Source organism: Papaver somniferum, chromosome 2 (genome assembly GCF_003573695.1).
Source record: "Papaver somniferum cultivar HN1 chromosome 2, ASM357369v1, whole genome shotgun sequence".
NCBI lineage: Eukaryota > Viridiplantae > Streptophyta > Magnoliopsida > Ranunculales > Papaveraceae > Papaver > Papaver somniferum.
Window position 1 is genome coordinate 185,586,043 of NC_039359.1, and position 27,513 is coordinate 185,613,555.

At 37.9% G+C, this 27,513-nt stretch overlaps 1 protein-coding gene across 1 annotated transcript; it reads right to left on the minus strand.

The window, feature by feature from the left end:
* Positions 1 to 166: 166 nt before the first annotated feature.
* Positions 167 to 4,666, minus strand: LOC113349994 (CRM-domain containing factor CFM3A, chloroplastic/mitochondrial-like). The gene is made up of 9 exons (XM_026594045.1): positions 3,682 to 4,666; positions 2,687 to 3,176; positions 2,475 to 2,605; positions 1,901 to 2,251; positions 1,466 to 1,622; positions 1,059 to 1,351; positions 897 to 956; positions 687 to 776; positions 167 to 595 (listed from the first exon to the last, which is right to left on the minus strand). Exons 1-9 carry the CDS (start codon positions 4,516 to 4,518, stop codon positions 443 to 445), a joined length of 2,562 nt encoding a protein of 853 aa, XP_026449830.1. The 5' UTR covers positions 4,519 to 4,666; the 3' UTR covers positions 167 to 442.
* Positions 4,667 to 27,513: the final 22,847 nt, after the last annotated feature.

Below are 27,513 nucleotides of genomic sequence, written 5' to 3' on the forward strand. Positions count from 1 at the left end.
CCATTTTTTTTTTAATTTAAAAAAAAAACGGTAGTGAGCCCAAACTATTAAATTTGATCGAGTTGATTTTGCATAGTGGAACTGCCCTTGATTCGATCGAGTTGTTTATTTCCATGCTATCTCATAATTTTTTATAGAACCCAACTGATCTGAAATGTTAAGCTAATTTTCGAGAATATGTTCTTCATAGTCATATAGATTTAACTTCTGTTATTTTTGTACATCAAAGTGAGTTCTACAGATAAAACACTTTAGAACTCGTCAGATTCTACCCCGTTCATTTATATGTAGGGTTTTTAGAAAAATTTTACAAGTTTTAACCGAATCACTACTCCAAGTCACCGAAACTGCTGTTGTTGACTTCATGGGTTCTTGCATAGTCTGTATTCGGCTCCACAAAGGCGTACGGTTTTGACACATTAGAACCTGATCTCCAGGATTGTTAGTCATCGGCAATCCTATTACCTTCATCTTCATCATTATAGTCCCAGTCATCATCATCACCCTCGTCATCTTCATCATTATAGTCATAGTCATCGTCCTCTTCATTGTGAACACTGCTATATGTTTCAAGGTAAGCATCGTCACCCTCCTCCTATGAGAGAACAGAAAATGTAACAAAAATAACAAACGGTCATGAAGTGACTATCAAGTTAGTGTACATAGATGAAGATCCAAAAACATACCACATCATCTTCGTCTTCAGTAGAGTATGTTGAATCAAGTTTTGCATACAACTCTTCATCTCCATGGTCCTTCACAGTTTCCATTTGATTCTGTACAATGAGCTGAGTATAAGGGACTAGACATAACTTTGAACCAGACTAGTCTATGAACTTCTATTTGAATAACACTAATCAAACAATTGCTATGATACTGTGGATTTTAACTCTTACAAGTTCTGATCTGAGAATATCCACCCTCCTCTGAACAGCTGAAATATGATTATAGAGTGCCTGTTTGTTGAAAGTAAAAGAAACACATTGTAACATCTGGCAAGAAATGCCAAGAATTAGAAATTAAAAGAAACTTTGTAGGCTTAAGAAATTTGAAGGTACCTCGCGCCGTTGAAGCTCAATAGAGCGTGCCAAAGCCTTCCTTTTCGTCAACAGATTCTTAGGCCTCAAAGTAGCAGGACGATGATAGTCTTTTCCTCGGAAGACAATTATGGCGTACCCTTTTGAAACTTTGTCAACTGAAACCAAGATACCCCCACTCTCAGCCTCTAAAGCTAATGCTAAGCTTCTGACCTGATCAAAATTTTTAGCCTTTGCCATAACCTTAACAAGCTCCCTGTATTTCCAGTGTAGGTGCATATTCTCCACTGTACCATCAAAGACACCTCGCCTCCCTGCAAAATTTATGAACCCCATAATTCTCGTTTATAAATAAAAGCAACACCAGGAGAACAACAAAAACAGCTAGTTGTTATTGATCCATTTTCTACAAATAGAGAATATGTTACCAAGGAGTAGGAACGCTTTCATTCTTAAACCGAGTTTGCGGAACATAAATCTCTCCTCGTCACTTATGCTTTCTTGATCAGTTGGTTGCTCTACTGGCTTTAAGCATTCCTCCACCTTAGCTAAAGCTTTTTCAGCTTTATCCAACTTCCGTTGAGCCTGTTGCACCATAGGACTAGAAAATAAGGAGTCTTCGTAATATAAACTCATTTTAAATAAAAGAAAAACCAGTGCCCAGCAATTAGACATTTTCACCATGCTACAGGTTTCAGTATGTCATAGACAGGCATGAATGAAACCATCAGACTGGGATTCTAAGGCTTCTCCAAGTAGACTATTCAGCTAAATCTACACATTAGCAAAATGGCTAGTGTCTAGTTCATCATGAAACCTTTATTAATAAATAAGGTTTACTCATTTCAAAGCAAGGAACTTACCAAACGAAGCTTGGAATCAAGCTTTCTAACAAGGGTTGCATGTCGTGCTACTTCTGCCTCTTGTAACACTTTGTCCCTTTCGGTGTCATTTAGCCTCTTCCCCCACCGGGCATCAGCTTCTAATGTTTCACCAAGTGTACCAGTGGCCCCAGATCCTGAAGTTTTATCAGTAATAGGAATGAAAAACGATGAGGCTCTCAACCGTGCTTGCTCCTCTTCATCTTGATAGTCCTTCGCCAATCTTTCTCTTTCTAATAGTGCTTCTGTCACGTCTGGGGTTAAGAAATCCTTTCCTCGGTAAAACACAATGAAGTCTTTGTTTCTAGTAAGCATTGTACCTCCTGTAAGTTTCTGTGCATCAGCAAAAGATCCAGTCAATTTGCACATTATAAGAAGTGATCAAACAATTAGCCAATAACAATCGTAACATTTTTCAGACAAATGATTTTACAGATGTTTTTATGTGTACAACAACTTCGATCATGTACTAATAACAGCATACTTGAGTAACACCTCAACACAGTAAAGAGATAACTGATGACAAAGTACAAACTCGAAGCAAAAGAAAACTTACCTTGATATCCTCAGCCATTCTCTCACTAGTAGTAAGTTGCACACCTCGCTTCAGAGCAATCTTTGCAACCGAACTACTTTCCCACAGCTTGACCATGGCCATTGCCAGTCCATGGTGTTGCCTGCTTCTTCCTGAAGGACAAAGTTCAAATCAAAATTTGCACTAAACAAAAGAAGCAGAAATCACTAAATTAAAAGGCACAAGAGTACAACCTACAGCGAAATGTGGAGGAAGGACTCTGGCAAGCCGTCGGAGGGCTGTACCTTCCTTAAGTCCAAGATTAGATCTCACCCCGTAGGGAAGTATTCTGTAAGGTGGTTTGTAACCAGGCACAACACCTGGGAGCAAATCAGCATCTACTGGTAGTGGTTTGGGTCCAGGCCAATCTGTATATCGTGGTCCCAACCCATCCAATATCTTGTCAATTTCATGTTCATACTTCACTTCTGGCACTGGGTTGACAGTTGATATCTCACCAACTTCCGAACATACTTTGCCCGACTGGGTATTAAAATTAGAGACACGTTGTATCTGATGCTTAGTATTACCCTCAGCAACTGGTGCATAATAGTTATTGTCAATGTTGCTAGGACTCTGAATTTTCCTTTTTTGGTGATGCTCCGAAGCAAGCTCATAGCTCACTCCCCTGTATAAAGAAATAGAACTGCCTGAACGCCAGATCACCAAACCACCAGTTTTCCTCTGAATAGCATATAAAAATACATCTTAGCATGAACGAATGGAATAGCTTATATTCTCTACAGGATCAAAACTATTACAGGCTTCTTGAGTGAAATCTTTTGGCAGGAATATCGCTTTAGTTCTAAATACGAGCATGTTGAGTACTACGGGAAACAATCCCCGCAACCTCACAGACTTCAGATTAACTAAATATGATAAGACAATGATGAACTAAAACTGTTTTGTTTCTGAAAGCAGTATATGTATAACAGCTGCTTAATCATTTTTTATTACAAAACAGTTAACTTCTTGCAGTCTTTTTGACTCTAAGATAAAGGATATGCCATGGATATTACTGCTTGCGAAAAAAGTCATGATTCCATGTAATACACTTATACCCAACAACTGAATAGCATTACTAAGAGCAATGCAGGCAACATTAAATTTTCTCGTCTTAGTCGTATACAAGCTAACAGATACTAGCACAAGCAAACCTAAATAAACTAAAAGGCATAAAGAAACTCACCTCTAATATCTCATGCAACCTTTTCATATTAAGCGCCGGAGGACCCTCGCATTTGAGCCTTACAATCTCTGAACTCTTCCATTTCTCATGAATCTTCTCCACAACAGCCTGAGTAACACCAGCACCTCCAACTTTTATCTTCGACTTAGTTTTAACTGCTAAATTCCTCAGCCTCCTCAATTCTGATTCAGGAAGTGTTAGTTCAGCTAAGGATGTCCTACTTTTACTTCGAACCGAATTTCCCTCCACTTCTTTTATCATAGGCTTTTCCCATGGAAATCTAATATCTCCATTACCACCAAAATAATTCTCAACATCTAAAGGAGTATGTGAAGAAGCCCCACCTCTTGTCCCTTCTTCAATATAAAAAATATCTTCTACTGAACTTCTCTCTGGCACTCTCCTCCCCTCTCTCTCACTAGAATCATCAACGTATCCAAATCTCTTCAGTTTCTCTACAATTTTTTCCATTGTACTACTACCAGCAGTACTTGTGCTAGTATTACTCTCATCATCTTCGCTTGAAAACCCACCACTATTTTTATAACCCTGAGGTCTTTTTATAGTATTTGAATGGTGGGTTTCGTTCCACTCATTATTAGACAATCCACCATTAGACGCAGTCTTTTGAGAATTATTCCTGGGTGGGTTTCTTTCAGGAACAGAATTTGAGCTAATTGAATTCTGGGTTATACTCAAGTAAAGTTTTTTCGAAGAAATTGATGAACCATACCTTGCAAATTGCAGTGGATAGCCACTAAATCTTGATAATGATGTGGTCTGAAATGAATCCAAGAAGCTTGTTTGGTAGATTTGGCAACTAGGTACAACAGACATCAGAAATCTGAACTAGTATGAAATCAAAAACAAGCAAATTTAAGGAAAAAAATCTTGATAATCATAAGGGTTTTTCAGAATTTATCTGTAATATTGTGGGGAGTAATAGTAATAATCTCTTCAAAGCGGGCATTTTATCTTACTGGAAACAAGATTTGTTTGCTGAGCGTAGGGCTTCATATGGATTGGTTTTTAACCGGAACCGAACCTGGTCCAAAGCGTGCAGTACTGGAAACAAGATTTGTTAGGTGATCTGGGGCTGCATATGGATTGATTTTTAACCCAAACTGAGGGTGTGAACCAGACGGACGGTTGCGGATTAGGGGTCACCCGCAATCAAATCGTTAAAGTTGCGGATTTGGAAAATTGAACCGTGACCGGTCTAATCACCCGTGAATTTGACCTTTGCGGATCAGCGGATTATACGGACCGGTTGCGGATTAACCGCGGATTTAGACCAGAAAAATTTATATAGAGAAAATTAGAGATCGGGCAAATAAGGTAAGGGCAACAAGTTGTTGCTTTAATATGAGCTTTTAGGCTGACCATGTTTATCGCCATATGAGTTTTAAATGAGGTTTATCGTTGTAATATTATCTACGGGGTTCAGAGTTAGACTGTTAGTAAGCCCTCAATGCTAAGCTTAACCCGAGAATGAGTCTAATGTCAAGCTAAGTTTTAAGGACCACGTGGAATCAAGCTTTGTCGGATCTAGAGCCTGGCATCTGGCACATTTTTAGTTATTCTATCTGCTCTAGTTTCTTTTTCGTAAACAATGCACATCACTTAACTAATTACCTTTCTCTACTACTTTTTATCTTTGTGTTATATAGGCTTTCATTATTTATATCTTAGATACTTTTTTGTTTTATGAAATTCCTTCACTACCCTACGGTGCGGATAAATCCGCGAATTTACAAAACCAACCGTAACCAAACCGTTAAACCTTGCGGATTTGAGAATTCATCCGTGATCGGCCCATAAACTCTTGCGGATTGGTTTTCACCCGTAATTTTTCGGACGGTTGTGGATGAAAATCCGCGATTCTGGATTGTATGCACACCCCTAACCCGAACTGAACCTCCAAACCGAACAAATAACCCCGAAAACAGCGATTCCGAAAAAGGGAAAATTAAGCTAAGTCCTAAAAAAACAAAAAAATTGTATTGTCAAGCATTGTCAAGCCCAACATATTGTTCAGTTTTCGTGACATCCATGATTATCTCTCCATTAAGGAAATATGGTGGTTATGTCGTGGATAAAGACCACCGTTGGATTTGGAGAGTAATTCGTGACTGTCAGATTTTTTTTTTCTATCGCGAGTTGTTTTGGGCTGGTTAGGGTTTTTGGTAATGCATGTTCTGTATTTTGATTTTGAGATAATAAACTCCTTTTGTTATTTTACAGGTCTTGCACCTTCAATCTTTGAGACCATCTAGAGACAGAGACATTCTGGTTGGAGTACACAATTCTTACAACCTTAGGGTCAGCAGGAACCTACAGTTTGGGGAGAAAAATTTATGTACCTGAAATCCACATTAAGGTTCGGGTGATCGTTACACCATCAGGTAATCAAAATTCTTGCTATTTCTGACAGTTACAGTGGCTTTTGAATTACAACGTTTTGAAAAATTTAGGAGGCAAGGTTTAATTAGAAAGATGATGCAGAGCAAAGGAAGAACAAGGTATACATGTGGAAACCCTAGATTTTTAAATCTTTAATTTGTTTAACAGATTGGGTTTTAGTTTGGTGTAGGCAGATCAATTGAAACATATTGGGTTCGTGCTTTTCGTATTGATTTCCAATTGATGTTGAATGATTCAATGGTGGTCGATGTTTCCAAGGAGGTAAAAATACTAAAATTGAAACCTTATAATTTTGAATTGTAGCTTCAGAGATGATTTGATTAGGGTTTAATATGACGGTTTGTATTGTTTTGATTTAGTTTTTTTTTTTTTGCTTTGTTATTTCTTGTTGGATTTACTGGAATGCATGATGTTGAGATGGTTTACCATTCATCATTGACAATCTTGATGATTCCATTCCGCTGAAGATGTTAAGAGTTAGATTTTAGTTGATGATAAATTATTGTTTTCATCAACAAGGAGTGTAATATTTATGTGTACAAATTCGTTTTCTACGAATCTAATCTCAACTCCAACCCACAACAAGTATTATTCTCTGTTGGTTAGGGTTTTTGGTAATGCATGTTCCGTATTTTGATTTTGAGATAATAAACTCCTTTTGTTATTTTGCAGGTCTTGCACCTTCAATCTTTGAGACCAGCTAGAGACGGAGACATTCCGGTTGGAGTACACAATTCTTACAACCTTAAAGCTCCAGGTACACTGATCACGAAGATACGATTGAGGTAGTAACATTGAAATTAAATATTTGCAAGATGCATTTTCGTTTTGGTTCACTGTGAGCTCTTTTCTAATGATGGTGCACAAAGCAAGGGATTCTGTAATTTTGTATATTATATTCTTATCCACTCTCATAAATTTTGTTCCCTAATGTTGTTGATCTATAGGTATAAGTTTTCCTTGGAAGATATGTGTTTGATTTTCCCTAAGAAGAGTGAGGGTGTCATTTATGTATATAATTTTCCAGTAATATTATCATCACTGTGAAGCTTTCCAAGCGTTGGTTCAAATTCATTGCCAAGATTATGCTTCTTCGGATGGATTTGGCCCAACCTTTAAATAGCTTTCCAGGATTAGTACTTCAATTCGACTCGACTCATGTATTTTCTTCGCCACTCTTGCTGAGTGGCTCTATGGTCTATGAGAGAAACCTTCTCTAGAGAAAGGACTTAGGCTTCTAAGTAGGAGCATTATTGTTATTCACTATTTCCCTGTAACGTTGGACATGGGTGAATGATGTGATTCGTAGATAGTGGTAAAAGTGGTTCGATTCTCAGACTTGTGCAGGATATTAATTAGACTTAAATTCTAATATTAAAATAAAAAAACTCACTAAATTTTTTAGCAAACTCAATCAAAGATGATATCAATATTAAAAGAAACACTGAGGCTAAGATTCCACTATTTTCAAAGTTCAAAGTGATTAAACAAATACTTATATTTATGCAATTTTCTCGTTTAATTTGATTCTAAAATATTGCAACAAGTAGATTTTCAAAAGTAATAATTGTAAATACCAAGTATGAAGCATCAAAAGTCTTAAAACTAAGCATACTCCATCAAAATAAATCACAATCACTCAAATCAAAATCATGTTCAATAATAGTTCAAGGCAAATAATCATATAATTATTGCAAATAAAAAGATAAAATAGAATATACCACTTTTTGTTGGAAAAATAGCTTCCTCTATCGCCTCAGCAATGGGGTTCAGCTCCTCATATTAATCATGATCTCAAAATATGTGTTTGTTGCTCAAAAGATGATAAAAAGAGTGAAAAGTAATAACACAGACTGTTTGCAACGGTGTATTGGTGTTGCAAAACAGCTGTTACAATGGAACTGTTACAGAAAACTGTTGTAAATACTGTTGCTTTGTCACTGATTTTAAGACCCTAGAATACGACTGTCTTGCACAACTTAATGTTCTTCAGTTGTTAAACAACGACACTGTTCTGCGACTGTTTCCCGTGCGTCAATGTTCTTCGCGTTCTTCCTCTTCAGCAGCAGCAGCAGCAGAAACAGAGTTTGGTAAAGCTCTGATTTCTTCTTCTCTGGCTCTCCTTAGGTTCCCAAACTCTCGATACCCCTTCTATATTACCCAAGCCATCTATTTATATTAAAAATACCGATTAAATCTCTCCCAAATCTTCCAAAATCTCTTTCCTTCTCTTCACGGCAAAGTTGCAGCAATTTCTTGTTTTAGAATTTCTACGCGTTTCTGAGCTTTCCTTTTTATTCTAAACTCTTCCTTAGATAGATACAAATCTTTGGGAAGGTTTACCGCACTTTAATCTCTCTAAAATTCCCTAAAACAGGTCACACACGTGACTTTCCATATTTTTTGTTGTGATAAAAATCCGTCAATTGAACCCAGTCTAATCGATTTAAACACCCATATCAGATTCCTAGACCCATAAGGAGTCTATCCTATGAAAATCAGAGGTTTAATCGACCTCAAACTCCTCCAAATCACGATTGCCAAAACTGCCAAATTTTTCCCGCCAATTTTCTGAATTTGAAACCGTGAAGAAGAAAGGACGCCCCCTATCCAGACTAGGGGTGCCTTTAGCAGCTGCCTTAAGGGGTGTCCTTGGGTTGCCCCTTATCCAAGCCGGGGGTCCGAATAGCAAGTGTCCTCCGGGTGCTTTCCGTCAACTTTTCGAGCCAATTTTTTCCAAAAATGTTTATTAGCCAAAAATACTTACAAATAAATAAAACACCATAATAAGTACAAAAATGAGCCCTAACAATATATAGAATCGAGACAAATCGGACACAAAAATGTGTCTATCAAATACCCCCAAACCTATTATTTGCTAGTCCTCGAGCAAAAATAAAATAGAAATAAAATCCTAACTCATTGTCGCAGGCATCGTCGATTGCATTTAGCGTATGCAATAAGCCTTTAAACCCCTAGGTGTCCCTAGTGGCGGAGTGTTGTCTCCGGAGGGCTTACCGGAGGTATACCCACAAAACCTTTATACTACAGACCCTAGCTATCTACACAGAACCTTGGAAGGCACTAAATAATCTCCTTGGTTGACATACTTATTGACTACAGGAGGAAGTACACTGATGCGAAATTCCAATTGTTGTACACGAGTTTGCACTCAAGCATACTAAAATTCATATATAAGTGACATAGCTCTACTCAGATAGTTGCACTATGGACATCAATATCCGGAGTCAAAACTAATCACATGGATAGATCAAGAAGATGGATATAGAAAAACATAGATGGTTTTGATGTTTACTAGGTGAACGGTGTTTCTCATATCTGTCTGAAGGCCTCCGCCAAAATGAACCTATCCTAATGGACTGAGATACCGGTCTGACTAATATCAATACACTGGCATATACAAGAGTACCAGTGGTCGATAATCCTAACTCTAGGTCAACACAACTGGCATATACAAGGGTTCTAGTGGTCGACTTTATTGAATTTATTCCAGTTGGTCTGGTGGCCTGGTCTCTTTTTCTTCTTCTCTTTTTTTTCAACTCTTTTTTTTTCTACTTTTTTTTTTTCTGTATCTCAATCACTCTAATTCACCCTAGCATTGGTAACAACTTGAATCGTGAGCCCCACCTAATCACTTAGAGAAACATAGTTTAAAAATAAAAACAGAAGTGAAAAGGACTCAACGAGATATGGTGAAACTATCATGTTATTTCTAAGACCTGAGCTCTGTGCTTTTATGAATAGACTCTTTAGATGTTGCCATCTAGTCAGATTGGTTCCTCAACTACTACAACCAAAATGCTTCCATCCACTTAGATTGGTTAGTGCCATCCTTAGTAGGGATAAATTTCCAGGCTCTGAAATTTATTTATTGCAACGAAAAGGTAACAAAAAGTTCTACCCCACCCCCAAACTTAAATCTAACATTGTCCTCAATGTTTCTAATCAAAGAACAGTACCAAAAATATAAGTAACATGAGGAAATAGTAAAGAGAGAAGTCGGAAAGATAGTACCTGGGTGAAGTGTAACCAAAAACCTACAAAAATATTGTACAACATACAAAATCGCCTCGATGGTCAATCAAGGTAAACAGGGTCCTCCAGAGGGACCTCCTCAACATCACCTGTAGGAAAAGGCTCTAAAAAGGGCTTCAGTCGCTGACCGTTAACCTTCGAAGAACTACTACCATCTGGTGTCTCAATCTCAACAGCGCCATGAGGAAAAACAGTACGGACCACAAAAGGACCGGTCCACCGAGAGCGCAACTTCCCGGGGAATAGATGCAAACGAGGGTCATACAGAAGAACTTTTTGACCCGGAGAAAATGACTTTCATAAAATATTCCTATCATGCACAAGGTTTATTTTGTTCTTATACTCCTTAGCACTATCGTATGCATCTCTACGAATCTCGTCCAACTCATTGAGATGGAGCTTTCTTTGAGCTCCTGCCTTGTCAAGTGAAAAGTTTAAGTTCTTAACAGCCCAATAGGCTCGATGCTCTAACTCAACAGGCAGGTGACATGCCTTGCCAAACACTAAACGATAAGGTGACATTCCAATGGGTGTCTTAAACGCAGTAAGGTAAGCCTATAAGGCATCAGTAAGCCTCGACGACCAGTCTTTCCTATTTGGATTAACTGTTTTCTCTAGAATACGTTTAATTTCCCTATTGGAAACCTCTACCTGACCACTAGTCTGAGGGTGATACGGGGTTGCTACTTTATGGGTAATACCGTATTGTTTCATTAAAAGAGAAAATGGTCTATTACAAAAGTGTGAACCTCCATCACTAATTATATCTCGCGGCGTACCAAAACGTGTAAGTATATTCTCTTTAAAAAACTGGACTACGACCCTGTGGTCATTCGTTTTAGACGGAACCTCCTCAACCCACTTAGAAACATAGTCACAGCGACAAGTATGCAAAGATAACCAAACGAAATAGGAAATGGACCCATAAAATCAATGCCCCACACATCAAAGACCTCAATCACTAAAATAGGGTTCAAAGGCATCATATTTCTACGGTAAATGTCTCCTAACTTATGGCAACGCTCACAAGAAACACAATGACTATGGGAATCTTTAAACAACGAAGGCCAGTAAAATCCACACTGCAAAATCTTAGCAGCAGTCTTCTTAGCACTAAAATGACCCCCACATGCATGTTCATGACAAAAGGAGATGATACTAGACTGGTCACTCTCAGATACACATCTCCTAATAATCGGGTCCGCACAATACTTAAACAGATAAGGATCGTCCCAAAAGAAATGCTTAACCTCGTCTAAAAACCTAGAACGATCTTGCTTACCCCAATGTTGAGGGGTTCGACCAGTAACAAGATAATTCACTATATTTGCATACCAAAGTGATTGGGAAACATAGAACAATTGTTCATCAGGAAAGCTATCCCTTATAGGAAGGGAATCACTAGGGGAACTAACAACTAGCCTAGACAAGTGGTCTGCTACTACATTTTCTGCACCCTTTTTGTCTCTAATGTCTGGGAAAAATTCCTGTAACAATAGGATCCATCTAATCAATCTAGGTTTGGTATCCTTCTTAGATAAAAGGCATTTCAAAGCAGCATGATCTGTATAGATTATGATCTTAGAACCTAATAGGTAGGACATAAACTTATCCAAGGCAAACACGATGGCTAAAAGTTCCTTCTTGGTAGTTGTGTAGTTCATTTGGGCATCATTCAAAGTTTTGCTAGCATAATAAATCACATGAAATAATTTGGTTTCTCGTTGTCCTAAAACGATGCCTATAGCATAATCTGAAGAATCACACATAATCTCAAAGGGTAGGTTCCAGTTAGGTGCCTGGACTATCGGGGCAGTAGTGAGTAAAGTTTTAATCTTGCCAAAAGCCTCTAAAAAAGCATCATCAAAGACAAACTTAACATCTTTTGCAAGCAAATTGCAAAGAGGTCTAGAAATCAAGCTAAAATCCTTAATGAATCGACGGTAAAAACCTGCATGCCCTAGGAATGACCTAATATCTTTTACGGTTTTTGGGACCTGTAAAGTCTTAATAAGGTCAACTTTGGCTTTGTCTACCTCTATACCCTTTGAAGAGACGATGTGCCCTAACACAATTCCTGATTTAACCATGAAATGGCATTTTTCCCAACTAAGCACTAAATTTTTTTCCTTACACCTAGTCAACACTAATGTCAAATGATGCAAGCACTCATCGAAAGATGAACCAAACACTGAAAAATCATCCATAAAGACCTCTAAAAACCGTTCTACCATATCAGAAAATATGCTCATCATACAACGCTGAAAAGTTGCAGGGGAATTACATAACCCGAAAGGCATGCGTCTATACGCAAAGGTACCAAAGGGACAGGTAGAAGTGGTTTTCTCTTGGTCTTCTGGGGCAATAACGATCTAATTATAACCGGAGTAGCCATCTAAGAAGCAATAGTGACTATGTCCATCTAATCGCTCTAGCATTTGGTCGATAAAAGGAAGGGGAAAGTGATCCTTCCTTGTGACCTTGTTCAATTTCCTATAGTCAATACACACACGCCATCCCGTGGTCACTCGAGTTGGGATTAATTCATTATTATCATTCTGGACTACAGTGATACCTAATTTCTTGGGGACAACCTGAACAGGGATGACCCACTTACTGTCTGAAATTAGGTAAATAATACCCGCATCTAACAACTTAAGCACCTCTTTTCGAACTACCTCTTTCATGTTAGGGTTCAGTCGACGTTGCATCTCCCTAGAAGGTTTGGAGTCTTCCTCTAAATGAATCTGATGCATACACACAGTAGGACTTATACCTTTAATGTCTGCTATAGTCCATCCTAAAGCTTCCTTATTGTCTTGAAGTACATTTACTAGCCTACTTTCCTGATCACTATCCAAATCGGAAGCTATAATCACAGGTAAAGTCTCAGATGGGCCTAAAAACACATACTTTAGATTATCGGGTAGTGGTTTAAGGTCCAACTTTGGGGGCTCTTCTAAAGAAGGAATTAGGGTAGTCTCAGAAACTAGTAATGGTTCGAACCTAGCTTTCCATATATCAGTGTCTAACACAGCGGTAGAATCTAATAGAGCATTCACCTGTTCAATAGTGCTATCATCGTCAAAATCTAAACCAAAATGGGATAAACAACTTTCTAATGGGTCTTCAGACAATATGTTTGGTAATGACTCCTGAACTAAGGCTTCTATCATATTCACCTCCTCAACACATGTGTCATCTAGCTCATGAGGTTGCTTACTGACATTAAAAATGTTCATCTCCATAGTCATATTACCAAAAGATAAACTCATCACACCATTTCGACAGTTAATGATCGCATTAGACGTAGCTAAAAATGGGCGACCTAAAATCACGGGTGTCTGGTTCTCTGGGTCAGGGACAGGTTGGGTATCTAGGACCACGAAATCCACTGGATAAATAAACTTGTCGACCTCAATAAGAACATCCTCGATAACACCTCGAGGGATTTTAACTGACCTATCATCTAACTGCAGTGTCATCTGAGTAGGTTTCATTTTACCAAGTCATATCTGTAAGTATACATGGAATGGCAGTAAGTTCACACTGGCTCCTAAGTCAAGTAAAGCTTTTTCTACCCGGAAGTTACCTATTGTGCAAGAAATAGTAGGAGAACCTGGGTCTTTATACTTTGGAGTTGTGGTGTTCTGAATGATTGAACTTACGTGACTAACTAAAAAGGCTTTTTTTATGGACGCTAAGTTTTCACTTCCGCGCACACATATCCTTAAGGAACTTGGCATAAGCATAAATTTGCCTAATTTCATCTAATAAGGGAGGTTTATGGTAACTTGCTTAAAAACCTCCACTATATCATTAAAGTTCGATTCCTTCTTTGTTGGTACTAATAGCTGAAGAAATGGGGCTCTAGGCCTAAAATTAGACCTTTCAGGAACCGAATTCACATCATCAGAAACTTTATCAGTCTCTTTAGCTACTGGTCCTGAGAAGTGAGATCCTGAGGGGTGAACTACAATATGTTCACTATCGGGCATGGTTACCTTATTGTCTACAACTCTACCACTTCTAAGGGTTCTAACAGCATTCAATTGATTCGATGGTTTTGCACCTAATTCATAAACTCCTCTAGGGTTGGGTTGTGTTTGACTAGGAAACTTACCTTTTTCTCTCAAAGAATCACTTATCAGACCAACCTGGGTTTTTAACTCGGAAATAACCTGACTATTTTCTTGTCCTATCCTGTTACTAGCTTGTAGACTCTGTTCTACGGATAACTGAAATTTTACAGTTTGCTGAGTTAATAAGGCGAGAGATTCCTCTAAACTTAGGATTTTCTTATCTGACTGATTCTGAAACTGAGCTAGTCCTGAAGGATTCTTAGTGTAGCCAAAACCTGGGGGAGCATTAGAATTATTAAACTGACCTTGACTTTGGCCCTTAGACCATGAAAGATTCGGATGGTTTCTCCAACCAGGATTATAGGTTTCTGAATACGGGTCAATCTTTTGACGGTTATCAAATCTAGTATTATTATAAAGAGCATTGGCCTGCTCTTCAATATTCTGGCCTTCCCAAAAAGGCTCCACTCTACCACTAGTCTGGCCCACTTTTAAGGTTTCTAACCTTTTTGCTATAGCAACAATTTTGGCATCTGATTCATAGCCTCCTTCTACCCTATTAACGTTTCCTCTACTTAAAAGAATTGTTTTCTGGGGCGCCCTACTGTTTTCCCATTGCTGGTTTTTTTCGGCGATTTCATTAAAAAATTCCATCGCCGCATCAACAGTTTGGTTTTCAAATCCACCAGTGCATAGAGACTCAACCATGATCGTTGTGGAGTAATCTAAACCCTCATAAAGGATCTGAACTAGCCTAACCTTTTCTAAACCATGATGAGGACACTGGGATAATAAATCATTGAACCTTTCCAAATACCTATATAAAGATTATCCCTCTTGTTGTGAAAATGTGCATATTTGCGTCCTAATAGACGACGTTTTCTGCCTAGGGAAAAACTTATTGAAAAAGGAAGATGTAAGTTGTTCATATGTCTCAATTGACTCGGAGTCCAAACTATACAGCCACGACTTGGCCTTATCTTTCAGGGAAAATGGGAATAACCTAAGTTTCAAAGCATCATCATCTAAGCCTCTAATTCTTATAGCACTACAAATTTCCTCAAAATCCCTAACATGGTAATAAAGGTTTTCATTTTCTTTCCCTAAAAAGATTGGGAGCATCTGTAGGGTCCCAGGTCAGTTCATAGGGTGCCTCCGTTTCAGCTAACTTAATACACGAAGGACGATTAGTCCTAGTTGGATTCAACAAAGCTTTCAAAGTTGCCATTCCTGGCGCTATCGGAGCAACATGGATTCTCTCCTCAGTCAAAGGACGTTCAAAAACAGACTCTTCAAAAGTCGGACTTTCTAGATTAAGGTAATCGAGACGCTTCAAACTACTAGGTTTCTCTTTAACAAATCTACCTAGTGCGTCTCTTTTACGTTCAGGCATACAATAGAATTTTCTAGATTTGAAGGGTAAGCAAACACAGATCAAGGCCGACTCAACCAAATCAAACCTATTGATTTATAGCAAACAAAAAGCATGATGGCTCCACTTAGATTGTTTCTAGACCAGCTTCTAATCCTTCGAACGGGAATTCGTTACAATTTAAGCAAACCTCTCTGGAATCAATCCGAGTTAACGTAAGTTGAATAGAGGCGAGGAAGCTCGGTGGAGCTTTGATACCCAAGGCCTCACCGGTATTACAAGGCGGCGCAGTCACGCATTCAACTTACAAAAACCATCAAGAACTTCGAAGTATGCTTAAAAGAGTAACCAATATTTTTCGAATGACTTTCCTGTTAAGCTCGTTACCCTATCGGTCTCGTTCTAGTCAAAATTTTAGGCTTAGGTTCGCGTAGGTTACGTGTTCCTAAAGCGGGCAAGAAGAGAACGGTGATGAAATCCGAACCCTTATCTTGTATGGCCAGGCCTTGCCCTTTACTAGAAAAATAAATGTCTGTATTCAGTCCTCAACATATATGCATACGAAGGAGTACATTAACTCGCTGACAGGGGATTTGCGAGTGTTTAGAATCTTACCTCCCGTTCCAGACGGGGGATGAATCGGTTGTAGTCGACTCGGGCCACTGACTCCGATGTCTAGTGTACGAACCCAAGGTGCAGAGACAATATCGTAATTGTCCTCCTTCTCTTCAAACAGTTTATATTTAAAGTACCCTTCTGTAGGGTAATAAAAAAAAATGTCCCAAAGTCCAAAAGTCCAAAAATAATAAACCCTAATACAGTTTTTTTTTTAAATAAAATAAACAAACCCTAAAATAAAATTGTCTTCTTTTCTGTTCTTTTTGCTTTAATCTTTAGCTCCAAGTCTTTATGAAATCACCAAACTCCTTGGCTCAATTTTCTTTATGAACCAGAACCTGTAGACACAAGATAAATACCCAAAAACATTAAAAGAGACAAAAATAATAAAAAAATAAAATAAATCTAAAACCCTAAAAACAAGTCCGCGTCGGCGGCGCCAAAAATTGATGTGATTTGTAGATAGTAGTAAAAGTGGTTCGATTCTCAGACTTGTGAAGGATTTTAATTAGACTTAAATTCTAATATTAAAATAAAAAAACTCACTAAAATTTTTAGCAAACTCAATCAAAGATGATATCAATATTAAAAGAAACACTGAGACTAAGATTCCACTATTTTCCAAGTTCAAAGTGATTAAACCAATACTTATATTTATGCAATTTTCTCGTTTAATTTGATTCTAAAATATTGCAACAAGTAGATTTTCAAAAGTAATAATTGTAAATACCAAGTATGAAGCATCAAAAGTCTTAAAACTAAGCATACTCCATCAAAATAAATCACAATCACTCAAATCAAAATCATGTTCAATAATAGTTCAAGGCAAATAATCATATAATTATTGCAAATAAAAAGATAAAATAGAATATACCACTTTTTGTTGGAAAAACAACTTCCTCTATCGCCTCAGCAATGGGGTTCAGCTCCTCATATTAATCATGATCTCAAAATATGTGTTTGTTGCTCAAAAGATGATTAAAAGAGTGAAAAGTAATAACATAGACTGTTTGCAACAGTGTATTGGTGTTGCAAAACAGCTGTTACAATGGAACTGTTACAGAAAACTGTTGTAAATACTGTTGCTTTGTCGCTGATTTTAAGACCCTAGAATACGACTGTCTTGCACAACTTAATGTTCTTCAGCTGTTAAACAACGACACTGTTCTGCGACTGTTTCCCGTGCGTCAATGTTCTTCGCGTTCTTCCTCTTCAGCAGCAGCAGCAGCAGCAGAAACAGAGTTTGGTAAAGCTCTGATTTCTTCTTCTCTGGCTCTCCTTAGGTTCCCAAACTCTCGATACCCCTTCTATATGACCCAAGCCATCTATTTATATTAAAAATACCGATTAAATCTCTCCCAAATCTTCCAAAATCTCTTTCCTTCTCTTCACGGAAAAGTTGCGGCAATTTCTTGTTTTAGAATTTCTACGCGTTTCTGAGCATTCCTTTTTATTTTAAACTCTTCCTTAGATAGATACAAATCTTTGGGAAGGTTTACCGCACTTTAATCTCTCTAAAATTCCCTAAAACGGGTCACACACGTGACTTTCCATATTTTTTGTTGTGATAAAAATCCGTCAATTGAGCCCAGTCTAATCGATTTAAACACCCATATCAGATTCCTAGACCCATAAGGAGTCTATCCTATGAAAATCAGAGGTTTAATCGACCTCAAACTCCTCCAAATCACGATTGCCAAAACTGCCAAATTTTCCCCGCCAATTTTCTGAATTTGAAACTGTGAAGAAGAAAGGACGCCCCCTACCCAGAGTAGGGGTGCCTTTAGCAGCTGCCTTAAGGGGTGTCCTTGGGTTTCCCCTTATCCAAGCCGGGGGTCCGAATAGCAAGTGTCCTCCGGGTGCTTTCCCTCAACTTTTCGAGCCAATTTTTTCCAAAAATGTTTATTAGCCAAAAATACCTACAAATAAATAAGACACCATAATAAGTACAAAAATGAGCCCTGACAATATATAGAAAAAATCGGACACAAAAATGTGTCTATAAGTGAATCAATCTGCATTCTAATTCTTTTTTGGGTTTAATCCGTCATGTGAAGTCTCCAACTGGCTGTATTAGTTGTGTCAGGGACGCAAAACAAGTGTAGATGTTACATAGCGTTCTGAAGATTGCACTCTCTGAAACAATCCAATTAGTCTGCTGCAACCCACATCCGTAAGTCATCCTGTTTGCTCCACTTTTGTGAAAAAGTATAAGGTATCGCTCTATATCTATTAAACTATGTCAATCTGCATGAAGAATCTATCAGTTCAGGCTACAAGGTTTTGTGAATAACTTATTTTATCTCCGACACATGCAAATTAACCCCCTTTCCACCACCAAGGCCGCGAGGGTGCTCCCTGACATACGCATACTTGAAGTACTGAAATCCGAGGCTAATTATTATTATGTACTAACTAAATTGCAGAACGGAAGAACAACTTTGACGACGAGGAATTTGAAGGCACTCAAGAGTATCCAATATGTTACAACATCGTCAGGTTCCATTGAATGAATTAACGCAGATGATAAGACAAAGCTGAATCACGTTGATCATATCGTTAACTCAATTTTAATGACTGCATGTTTCTCATCCTCTCTTTTTACATTGTTCTTTTGACTTTTATTTAGAGCCTTCTTATGTTTGTGTTGTGTTGTTAGTATGAGTTCCGATATATCACTGGATTATGAATTTCTGATCGGAGTTAAGAAAGTGAGTGAAAGGGAGCATGAAAAAATCAGAAATCTTCTTCACCACCAGCAACCTCTACTATTTCAAGACTGGATCACCTTGAGCTACAGGTATGTGTGCGCTTTTGCTGGTGTAATAAGAATATGAAGGCCGACCAATTTGGTCTGCATTGGTGACCTCATGTTGAACTAATTTCCAGCAATTAGAACCAATTAGTTTAATGTGGATGCTTTTTTTGGCTAATGCTACATGTCTGCCTTTTCGAAATTGTGTCTCAGTTGTCTCTACAGGAAGAAGTGGATGTACAAGACTCAACAAACAGCAACTAAAGGTAACACTAACACACACACACACAAAAAAAAAAAGGGTTCTTGATTCCATGTGAATTTTTAATTTGTAATCTTACATGTATGGGTTTTGAAATTGTGTCTCAGTGTCTCTACAAGTTGGACCATGCTCATCTGTCTAAAGGATGTGAATTTATGTTTGTTGATCACGTTACCATTTTAGATGTTATGGATTTGAAGCTGGAGATGAAATATACATGTACTGTATCTCTGACCTATTGACATATATCTGTTATGCTTATTGTGTAATTGCAGGTGCCAATTTATCCAAGTCAAAAGTTAATTGATCACAAAAAAACACATCTGACTTCATGTCAGAAGGGTACGTGTTCGATTCACGTCAGGTCCAATTGTCGCTATTCAACCGTGTCCTACAAATAATTAAAGTGTTGTTTCTGTTTGGGTTGAGATACTCACTGTTTAGTTTGTTATCTGGGTATTTTGTATTGTTGTTGGAATTTAACTGTGCATCTCCTGCCTTTGTTTTAGTTACTCTGTTTGGTAATGTTAGATTTAAATTTTCATACATATGGTAATATATGGACCATGTCCACAAACCACGAGCAAACACAGAACATGAAAAAAAATTTAGGAAGCCTCTTTACATAGATTAGCATTGTTCTTACAGAATAAATTTAGGTCACTGCACAGTGTGTTGGGATTAACAGCCTTTCTCCCAGTGTCGCACTTGCTCTTCTCCTCATGTGGAGCCTGTTTTCTGGTGTAGGATATCCCCAGAAAGAGCAAAGCGAGAACTGCCATCAAGGTAGTAGAGTATAACTCAATTCATATCCAACACAACCTTTTCTTTATTTCCTAGGCAGCTTCTATGAAATTGGGTATTGCGGAGTTTCTTCGTTTCTTTCCCATTTTTCATTGTTATTTATTACAGATTAGTTTTCTACTCAATCATTAGTTTTTAGACGATCAGTTGCATTCAATTCAGAATGAAAAACCATCAGCTACTACTACTTCTAGATAACGAAATGGATGATGGAGGGAGCTTATTAAAATCTGCCATTTCTGATCAACATCCGGAACAACAACAACTTAAGTCAATCAGGTAACATCACTGGCAAACCTATATTGTTTGCGTGTCTCTATTTAATCGATATGCATATAGATGCCTTAACCGGGCTAGCAAAGTTCTTTTATGTGTTTTAGATAGCCTTGAAGGTGTGGATTTATATCATGACAGATACTGTGAAATTTTCGGAATGATATTAGACACCTCTTTGTCCTTTTGAAATTGTCGGAAGGATATTACTGACCTCTTTGTCCTTTTAATGGTACAGTGTTAAAGTAATTTCTGAGATGGTCAGAAATTAATTGATTGCCTGTAGCAAACTTTTGGCTTAAACTAATTGATGAGATTCAGAGACGATTCTTACTGATATGGTAAAGTGGGTTTTGCATTGGAGGCAATAATTATGTTTAGTAACTACATTACTGTCTTTTCTAATTTCAGATATGAACTCAAGTTGCGCCAATCAGTTTGGTATACAAGAGGTACTCATAAATAAGACCTACAGAACTCAAGAGTAAAGATCCAGTGTTACAAAGTCATCACGAATAGTCTGGAGACAATATCTAATCGGAGTATTCATTGGTACTCTTCTTCCCCTCTTGCACTTCAGTGATTCCTTGGTTCAAGTCTTCATAAGTTATCAATTTGAGTACGAGTTGTAGCCTTTTACATTATCTTGGTTGGTTTAATGTTTGCATAAACTAACACCCCACTCCTCTATGTTTTTTTTTCTAGTTAATGTCGGGAAATAACTACGACTGGTCTGAATCCTCATTGTTAAAAGAAGTTAAGTACTGATAGAATCTGAGGTAAAAGTTGATCCTAATTCGGTACGATGGCAATGACTTCCAGTACAATATGGCTGCTTGAAGCAATCAAAGAGGTATTCAGTTCGATATTATCATGTAATCATCGGGTTTAGCTGAACTATTAATGGATGTCTGATCTGAGTTTTTTCCGCGGTTCTATTTTTTATGAGTTGTACCTTTTTTTGCAATTGATTGCAACTACTAAATTGGTCACTTTGAGGTTTAGAATCTTTTTTTTAATCAGGAGTTGAAAAATTAATATTAAGATTAAATTTTTGTTTTATTCGGCTTGGTTGTGTATATCATAGATTTGAGAAACTAAGATTTAATTTTCGTCTTGCATGGATTCTTTGGGTCTAACTTCCTTAAATTGATAGTTCTATCATGTGTGAACCGTGAACGTGTCTTAGAACTTTAGATTTACAATAGGACAGAAAGAGTTGGTATGTCTGAAAATTGAGTGTTACTGTTCCTCATCCTATGTATTATCCACCTGATTCATTACCGTAATTCTATTTTCGCAGAGCTGATGCAGCTGTGATTAATTTCAATCTTTAAAAGACAATCTCTTTCGGCTAATTACACGATTTCCTAAACATATATGGTAATTTCTGACATGATTAATTTCGGCTATTTTTAAAGTGGGGATTGTATTTCCGTCTAGATATTGATGAACTTCAGGTTTCTTAATTCTATCCAATTTTAATTTCTGTTTCACAATTAAATCTGGTGCTTTTAGTTTTTAGCCGGTATTAATATATTCATGGGATATCTGTGTTACAAAACAGTATATAAGAAGTTGATTACTGATCAAATTTATAGACCTCATATCTAACAGAATTTGGTTTAAGCTTTTCTTGATCCTTCAAGGATACAAGACATCTTTATATATTGATTATGAAGACATACAATTGTATAATATATTGCATTAAATGGTGATTGATATTTGACTAATCCTAGCATAAATCAAGTAACTAATTCTAGTAAGAAAATAAACCAAATCAATTACAGAAGATAACAAAGATACTTCTGGAAAGTTCTGGAATGTATCCGTGCTTGTCATCCCCCCTCAAGCTGAGCGCAGAGTATCCTTAAGTGAAAGCTTGGATCGAAGTAAACTAAATCGGTTATATAACAACCCCTTGGTGAAGATGTCGGCAACTTGTACTCTAGTTGGGATATATCGGATTTGAAGTGATCCCCTTGCAAGTCGCTCCCGTACAAAATGATAGTCGATGTGAATATGTTTACTCCTGGAATGCTGAATCGGATTGACTGCCATGTATGTGGCACTTATATTATCGCAAAGGAGGATTGGAGAGTGTTTCAAATATACTCCCAGATCAGTAAGCAAGTATTGTATCCACGCGACTTCAAATAGACATAGCTCTATACTCGGCTTCGGTAGATGATTTTGATACAGTAGGTTGCTTCTTACTGGACCATGAAATGAGGTTTGTCACCAGAAAGACACAACTACCAGATGTAGAAGTAGAGTCATCCGGTGTACCACCCCAATCAGCGTCGGAGTATGCCAATAATGTTGGTGCTGCAGTACTCGAAAGAAATAAACCTTTACCGAGCGTACCTTTAAGATAACGTAATATGCGTTTGACAGCCATGAAATGATCTTCAGTTGGTGAGTGCATGAAACGACTAACTTGATTCACAGCATAGGTAATATCAGGCCTGGTCATACTAAGATACTGCAAAGCCCCAACGAAGCTTCTATACTTAGTTACATCACCAAATAACTTACCACCCGAAGCTGACATTTTCTTTCCATGAGAAACCGGAGTGTTGATAGGCTTGGACTGAAGTAAATCAGACTTTTGAAGAAGATCTAGTGTATACTTTGTCTGAGTGAGATGAAGACCCGATTCATTTCTATTAACCTCCATGCCTAAAAAATAATGTAACTCACCTAAGTCTTTCATTGCAAATTCACAACTCAGACTCTTAAGAAGTGATTGAATACCTTCTTTGTCAGAACCAGTAACAATTATGTCATGGACATAGAGTAATAATACTATAATACCAAGAGAGCTTTGACGAATAAACATTGAAGTATCAGATTTAGATTGAATAAAACCAAGTTCTTGCAAATAACTTGTAAAACGATGAAACCAAGCACGAGGCGCCTGTTTTAGTCCATACAAGGCTTTATGAAGTTGACAGACATGGCGTGGGTGCTCTTTATCGATGAACCCCGGTGGTTGTACCATATAGACACCATCATCTAATCTACCATGTAAGAATGCATTTTTAACATCTAATTGGCGAATAGACCAAGAGGAAGTAACTGCAAGACTAAGAACGAGACGTACCGTAACCGGTTTAACCACAGGACTAAAAGTCTCGTCGTAATCAATCCCATATTGTTGGTTGTACCCTTTTGCCACAAGTCGAGATTTGAATCTGTCAACGGTTCCGTCAGCCTTGCGTTTAATTTTATATACCCATTTACACCCTACCAAGTTCATACCCGGATGCCAAGGTACGAGAGTCCAAGTTCCGTTTTGCATAAGAGCAGTATATTCCTCGTGCATAGAGTCATTCCACTTAGGATATTTATAAGCTACAGAATATCAAGTTGGCTCCGTGAGTTGATCACAAGCAAGACTCACATAACACTCAGCAACAAGATGTTTTGTCGCAAGAAGAGAAGGTAAAACCTTTGGTTTCCGAGTTCCGTCTCGAGTACGTGTCACCATGGAATGAGTGGGCATGACAGGCGGTGGTGAAACTACCACATTCGTAGAGCTTTGTGAGGGAGACTCATTCGATACAACCACATTAGGATTTAAAGATGTATCTGTATCATTAGTAGTAAGAGGACTAGAAGGAGCAGTAACAGATGGGGATAAAGATGTGGAATTGAAAGAATTTGATGTAAGTGAAGGAGATAAAGGTTGAGTTGTCTGACTGAATGTTGGATTGCTAAAAGAGAGGGACTGGTGGGGACGTGTGAAGCTTAGTATAGGAGAAGAAGTTGGACTTTTTAGAGCATCTTTTTGCTGAACAGTAAGAAAAGGAAAATGATGTTCATTAAAGGCCACATTACGCGATATATATACACGCTGTGTTTCTGGCTCTAAAAACTTGTATCCTTTGTGTATATCGCTGTAGCCAATGAATATGCAGGGTCTAGTCTTGTATTGTAGTTTGTGTTTATTGTATGGGACAAGTAATGGGTAACATTGACAACCAAAGACCCTGAAGAATGTATAATCAGGTACCTTGTTATATGCCTTTTGATAGGGAGACAAGTTTTGAAGGATGGGAGAGGGCATTCTATTGATGAGATAAATAGCAGTTGCAAAGGATTCGGCCCAAAATGTAGGGGGTAATCCGCTATGGTGCAAGAGAGCAAGACCAGTCTCAACAATATGACGAATTTTTCGTTCAGCCATACCATTTTGTTGCGGTGTATGTGGACAAGATCTTTGAGGAGATATACCATTGTCCGCAAATAAATTTAACAGTTGGTTGGATACAAATTCACCACCACCATCACTCTGTAGGATTTTTATAGTTGTAGAAAACCTATTTTGAACTAGTTTTTGGAAATTTTGAAAACATTTGAAGGTTTGATCTTTACTGTGTAGGAAATAAATCCAAGAGAATCGAGTAAAATCATCCACTAGAATGAGAAAATAGCGAAAACCATTATTAGACGTTACTGGAGCTGGACCCCATAGATCAGCATGAATACGATCTAATATATGAGTTGCACGATGAAAAGAATGAGGAAAAGGAGACTTGTGAAGTTTTGCATGGACACAACTTGAGCAGAAAACAGTAATCGATAATTTAGGATTTAATTGAAGCCAATTATTTTTATTAATCATTCTAACTATTTTAGGATTAGGATGACCTAGGCGCATATGCCAAAGATCTATATTAATACGAGCAGAAAGATGAGCTACATGTCTTGGCTTGGTGTTTGATTTTGGAAGTGGCTGGATCGGATAGAGTCCACCCTTACTCGGCCCTTGAAGCAGCAGCCTCCCCGTTTGCCTGTCCTGTATCAGAAAACCAAATTTGTCAAAAACAAATACACATTCGAGGTCTCTAGTGAGTTGAGCAACATAAATAAGATTTTTGGTAATGTTTGGAACATGAAAAACGTTAGTTAAGCAAATGGGAGATCTGGAAGTGCGCAAATGGATATCTCCAACACCCGTAATAGGTAATTCATGTCCATTACCTACAATGATTTTATCATTACCATTATAATCAATTCGATTATCCATCTCAGAGAATTCTGCAGTCATATGGTTTGTAGCACTTGTGTCGGGGTACCAATGTTGATCATACGGAGTGGAAGCGAGTTGCATAGCAGCGAAGGACTGAGGCAAGTCATTAGGTTTATAAGCTTGATTGAATCGATTATGACACTGGAGTGCAGTATGTCCAGGTTTGTTGCATACTTGACAGAAGACTCGAACTGGTTTATCCGTAGGCGGAGCACCAAGGATAGAACGAGAGGAGGATGATGGATGCTGGTTGAATGAGCGACCACGACCACTGGAGCCATTACCTCGACCACGACCATTAACTGGGTGTTGATATGAGCGACCACCATGTTGGTTGGAGTTGTTGTTGTTGTTGCGGTATGGGTTAAATTGTCGAGCAACAAAGGCAGCAACATTGTTTTCTGGAGGAAGGCGATGAAGATTATCGTGTTCAACTTGGATTTCTTGTTGCAGGAGAAGAGCATATAACTCAGTGAAGGTGGGAAGTGGAGGACGAGCCGTGACTGCAATAGTAAAACCATTATACTCTGGACCAAGACCTCTTAAGGCATTGAGGACTAGATCAACATCAGAAACTGGTTGAGCGTCTTCGGCAAGCGAGTCAGAAATATTTTTGATTTTAGAGAGATAATCAGTAATGGTGGAGTTCCCTTTTTGCATATGATGTAATTGGATACGCAACTGCAAAGTACGAGCAGCATTGTTGGAAGCAAAGATTGATTCAAGAAAATTCCATACATCTCTAGCAGTTGTCTTACCAACAACTTGAGCAAGGATTGGTTATGTCAAGGTAGCATTAATCCATGACAAGAGGAGCTGATCAGTTTTGTGCCATTGAGTATAAATTGGGTTTTCTGTTTCTTCATTGGTTGTAGGATCTGTGAGGGTGGATTTTGGAAGGGGAATTTTTGGATCAACAATTTGATATAGGTCTTGACTATGAAGAAGGGGAAGCATCTGGCTTTTCCACAATAGGTGGTTGGATTTATCAAGCTTAATGGACACTAGGCTTGTGACATTTTTCAGAGATGGGAGATTGGAGATGTTTTCAGCGGAAGAGGCCATTGGATCGTTTTTTTTTTTTTTTTTGCTCTAGTATACAATAACAGAATTTGGTTTAAGCTTTTCTTGATCCTTCAAGGATACAAGACATCTTTATATATTGATTATGAAGACATACAATTGTATAATATATTGCATTAAATGGTGATTGATATTTGACTAATCCTAGCATAAATCAAGTAACTAATTCTAGTAAGAAAATAAACCAAATCAATTACAGAAGATAACAAAGATACTTCTGGAAAGTTCTGGAATGTATCCGTGCTTGTCAATATCAACAAGCAGAAAAGATAATGGGCTGCTCCTTCTGACCAGTTCACATGAATATGAGTCATGTTCCTTGAGTTTCTTGTATAACTATGTTTCTTGATTACAAACGAACTCTTTCTATCTTACAGCTTTCTCTTTCCCTGTTGCCTTTCAATCTGGAATGGATGTGAACTAAAATTAAAAAAGAAAGAAAGAGCTGATGGTAACTGGGTTACTATTGCAGGTGAAGATATGTGTAAAGTAGATTGTAAACCAAAACCCGATGAGACAACATAGACGTGTTAAAGTAAAGAAGAAGAAAAAATCTGAACTTGCTAGAGAATGGTGGAGGGAAGCGAATTCTACTGGTGGTGGTTAGGAGGATGAGATAATTGGTGCAGAGATGAAGGTATGAATGTTGATATTAAAAAGAAGAAGAAAAGGGGTTGGAGTAGAAATTAGTACAGGGAGGTGGAAGTATTAGTCGAGATTGGACAAGCGGATTAATCCATAAAAGTGGCTTGAGGTATTAAATGCACAGTGTGTTACATCGTTTCTGAATATGGTGGTGGGGTGGACTTTTAGAGAAATGTGGTGTCGTAGACCCAGCCCGACCCGGGGCCGCATGACCCGGCCCTTTCGGTTACTATGATCCAAACTATAAATAAAACTCTTAAAAAGTTGAGCCTCAAAGAAACATGGAAAATCGATAAGAGATTAGAACAACTTTTCAAAAATCGACAAGAGGTTGAGCGGGCGGCCTGCGTGATACCTAGTCTCTCCATTAAGGAAATATGGTGGTCATGTCGTGGATAAAGACCAACGTTGGATTTGAAG

Excerpts from the sequence above, each read along its gene's own strand:
- LOC113349994 (XM_026594045.1), bottom strand. The coding sequence starts at position 4,518 with ATGTCTGTTGTACCTAGTTGCCAAATCTACCAAACAAGCTTCTTGGAT. Across the intron at positions 957-1,058 it reads TTGAGCTTCAACGGCGCGAG|GCACTCTATAATCATATTTC; the intron begins GTACCTTCAAAT and ends TTCAACAAACAG. Across the intron at positions 777-896 it reads ATATTCTCAGATCAGAACTT|AATCAAATGGAAACTGTGAA; the intron begins GTAAGAGTTAAA and ends CTCATTGTACAG.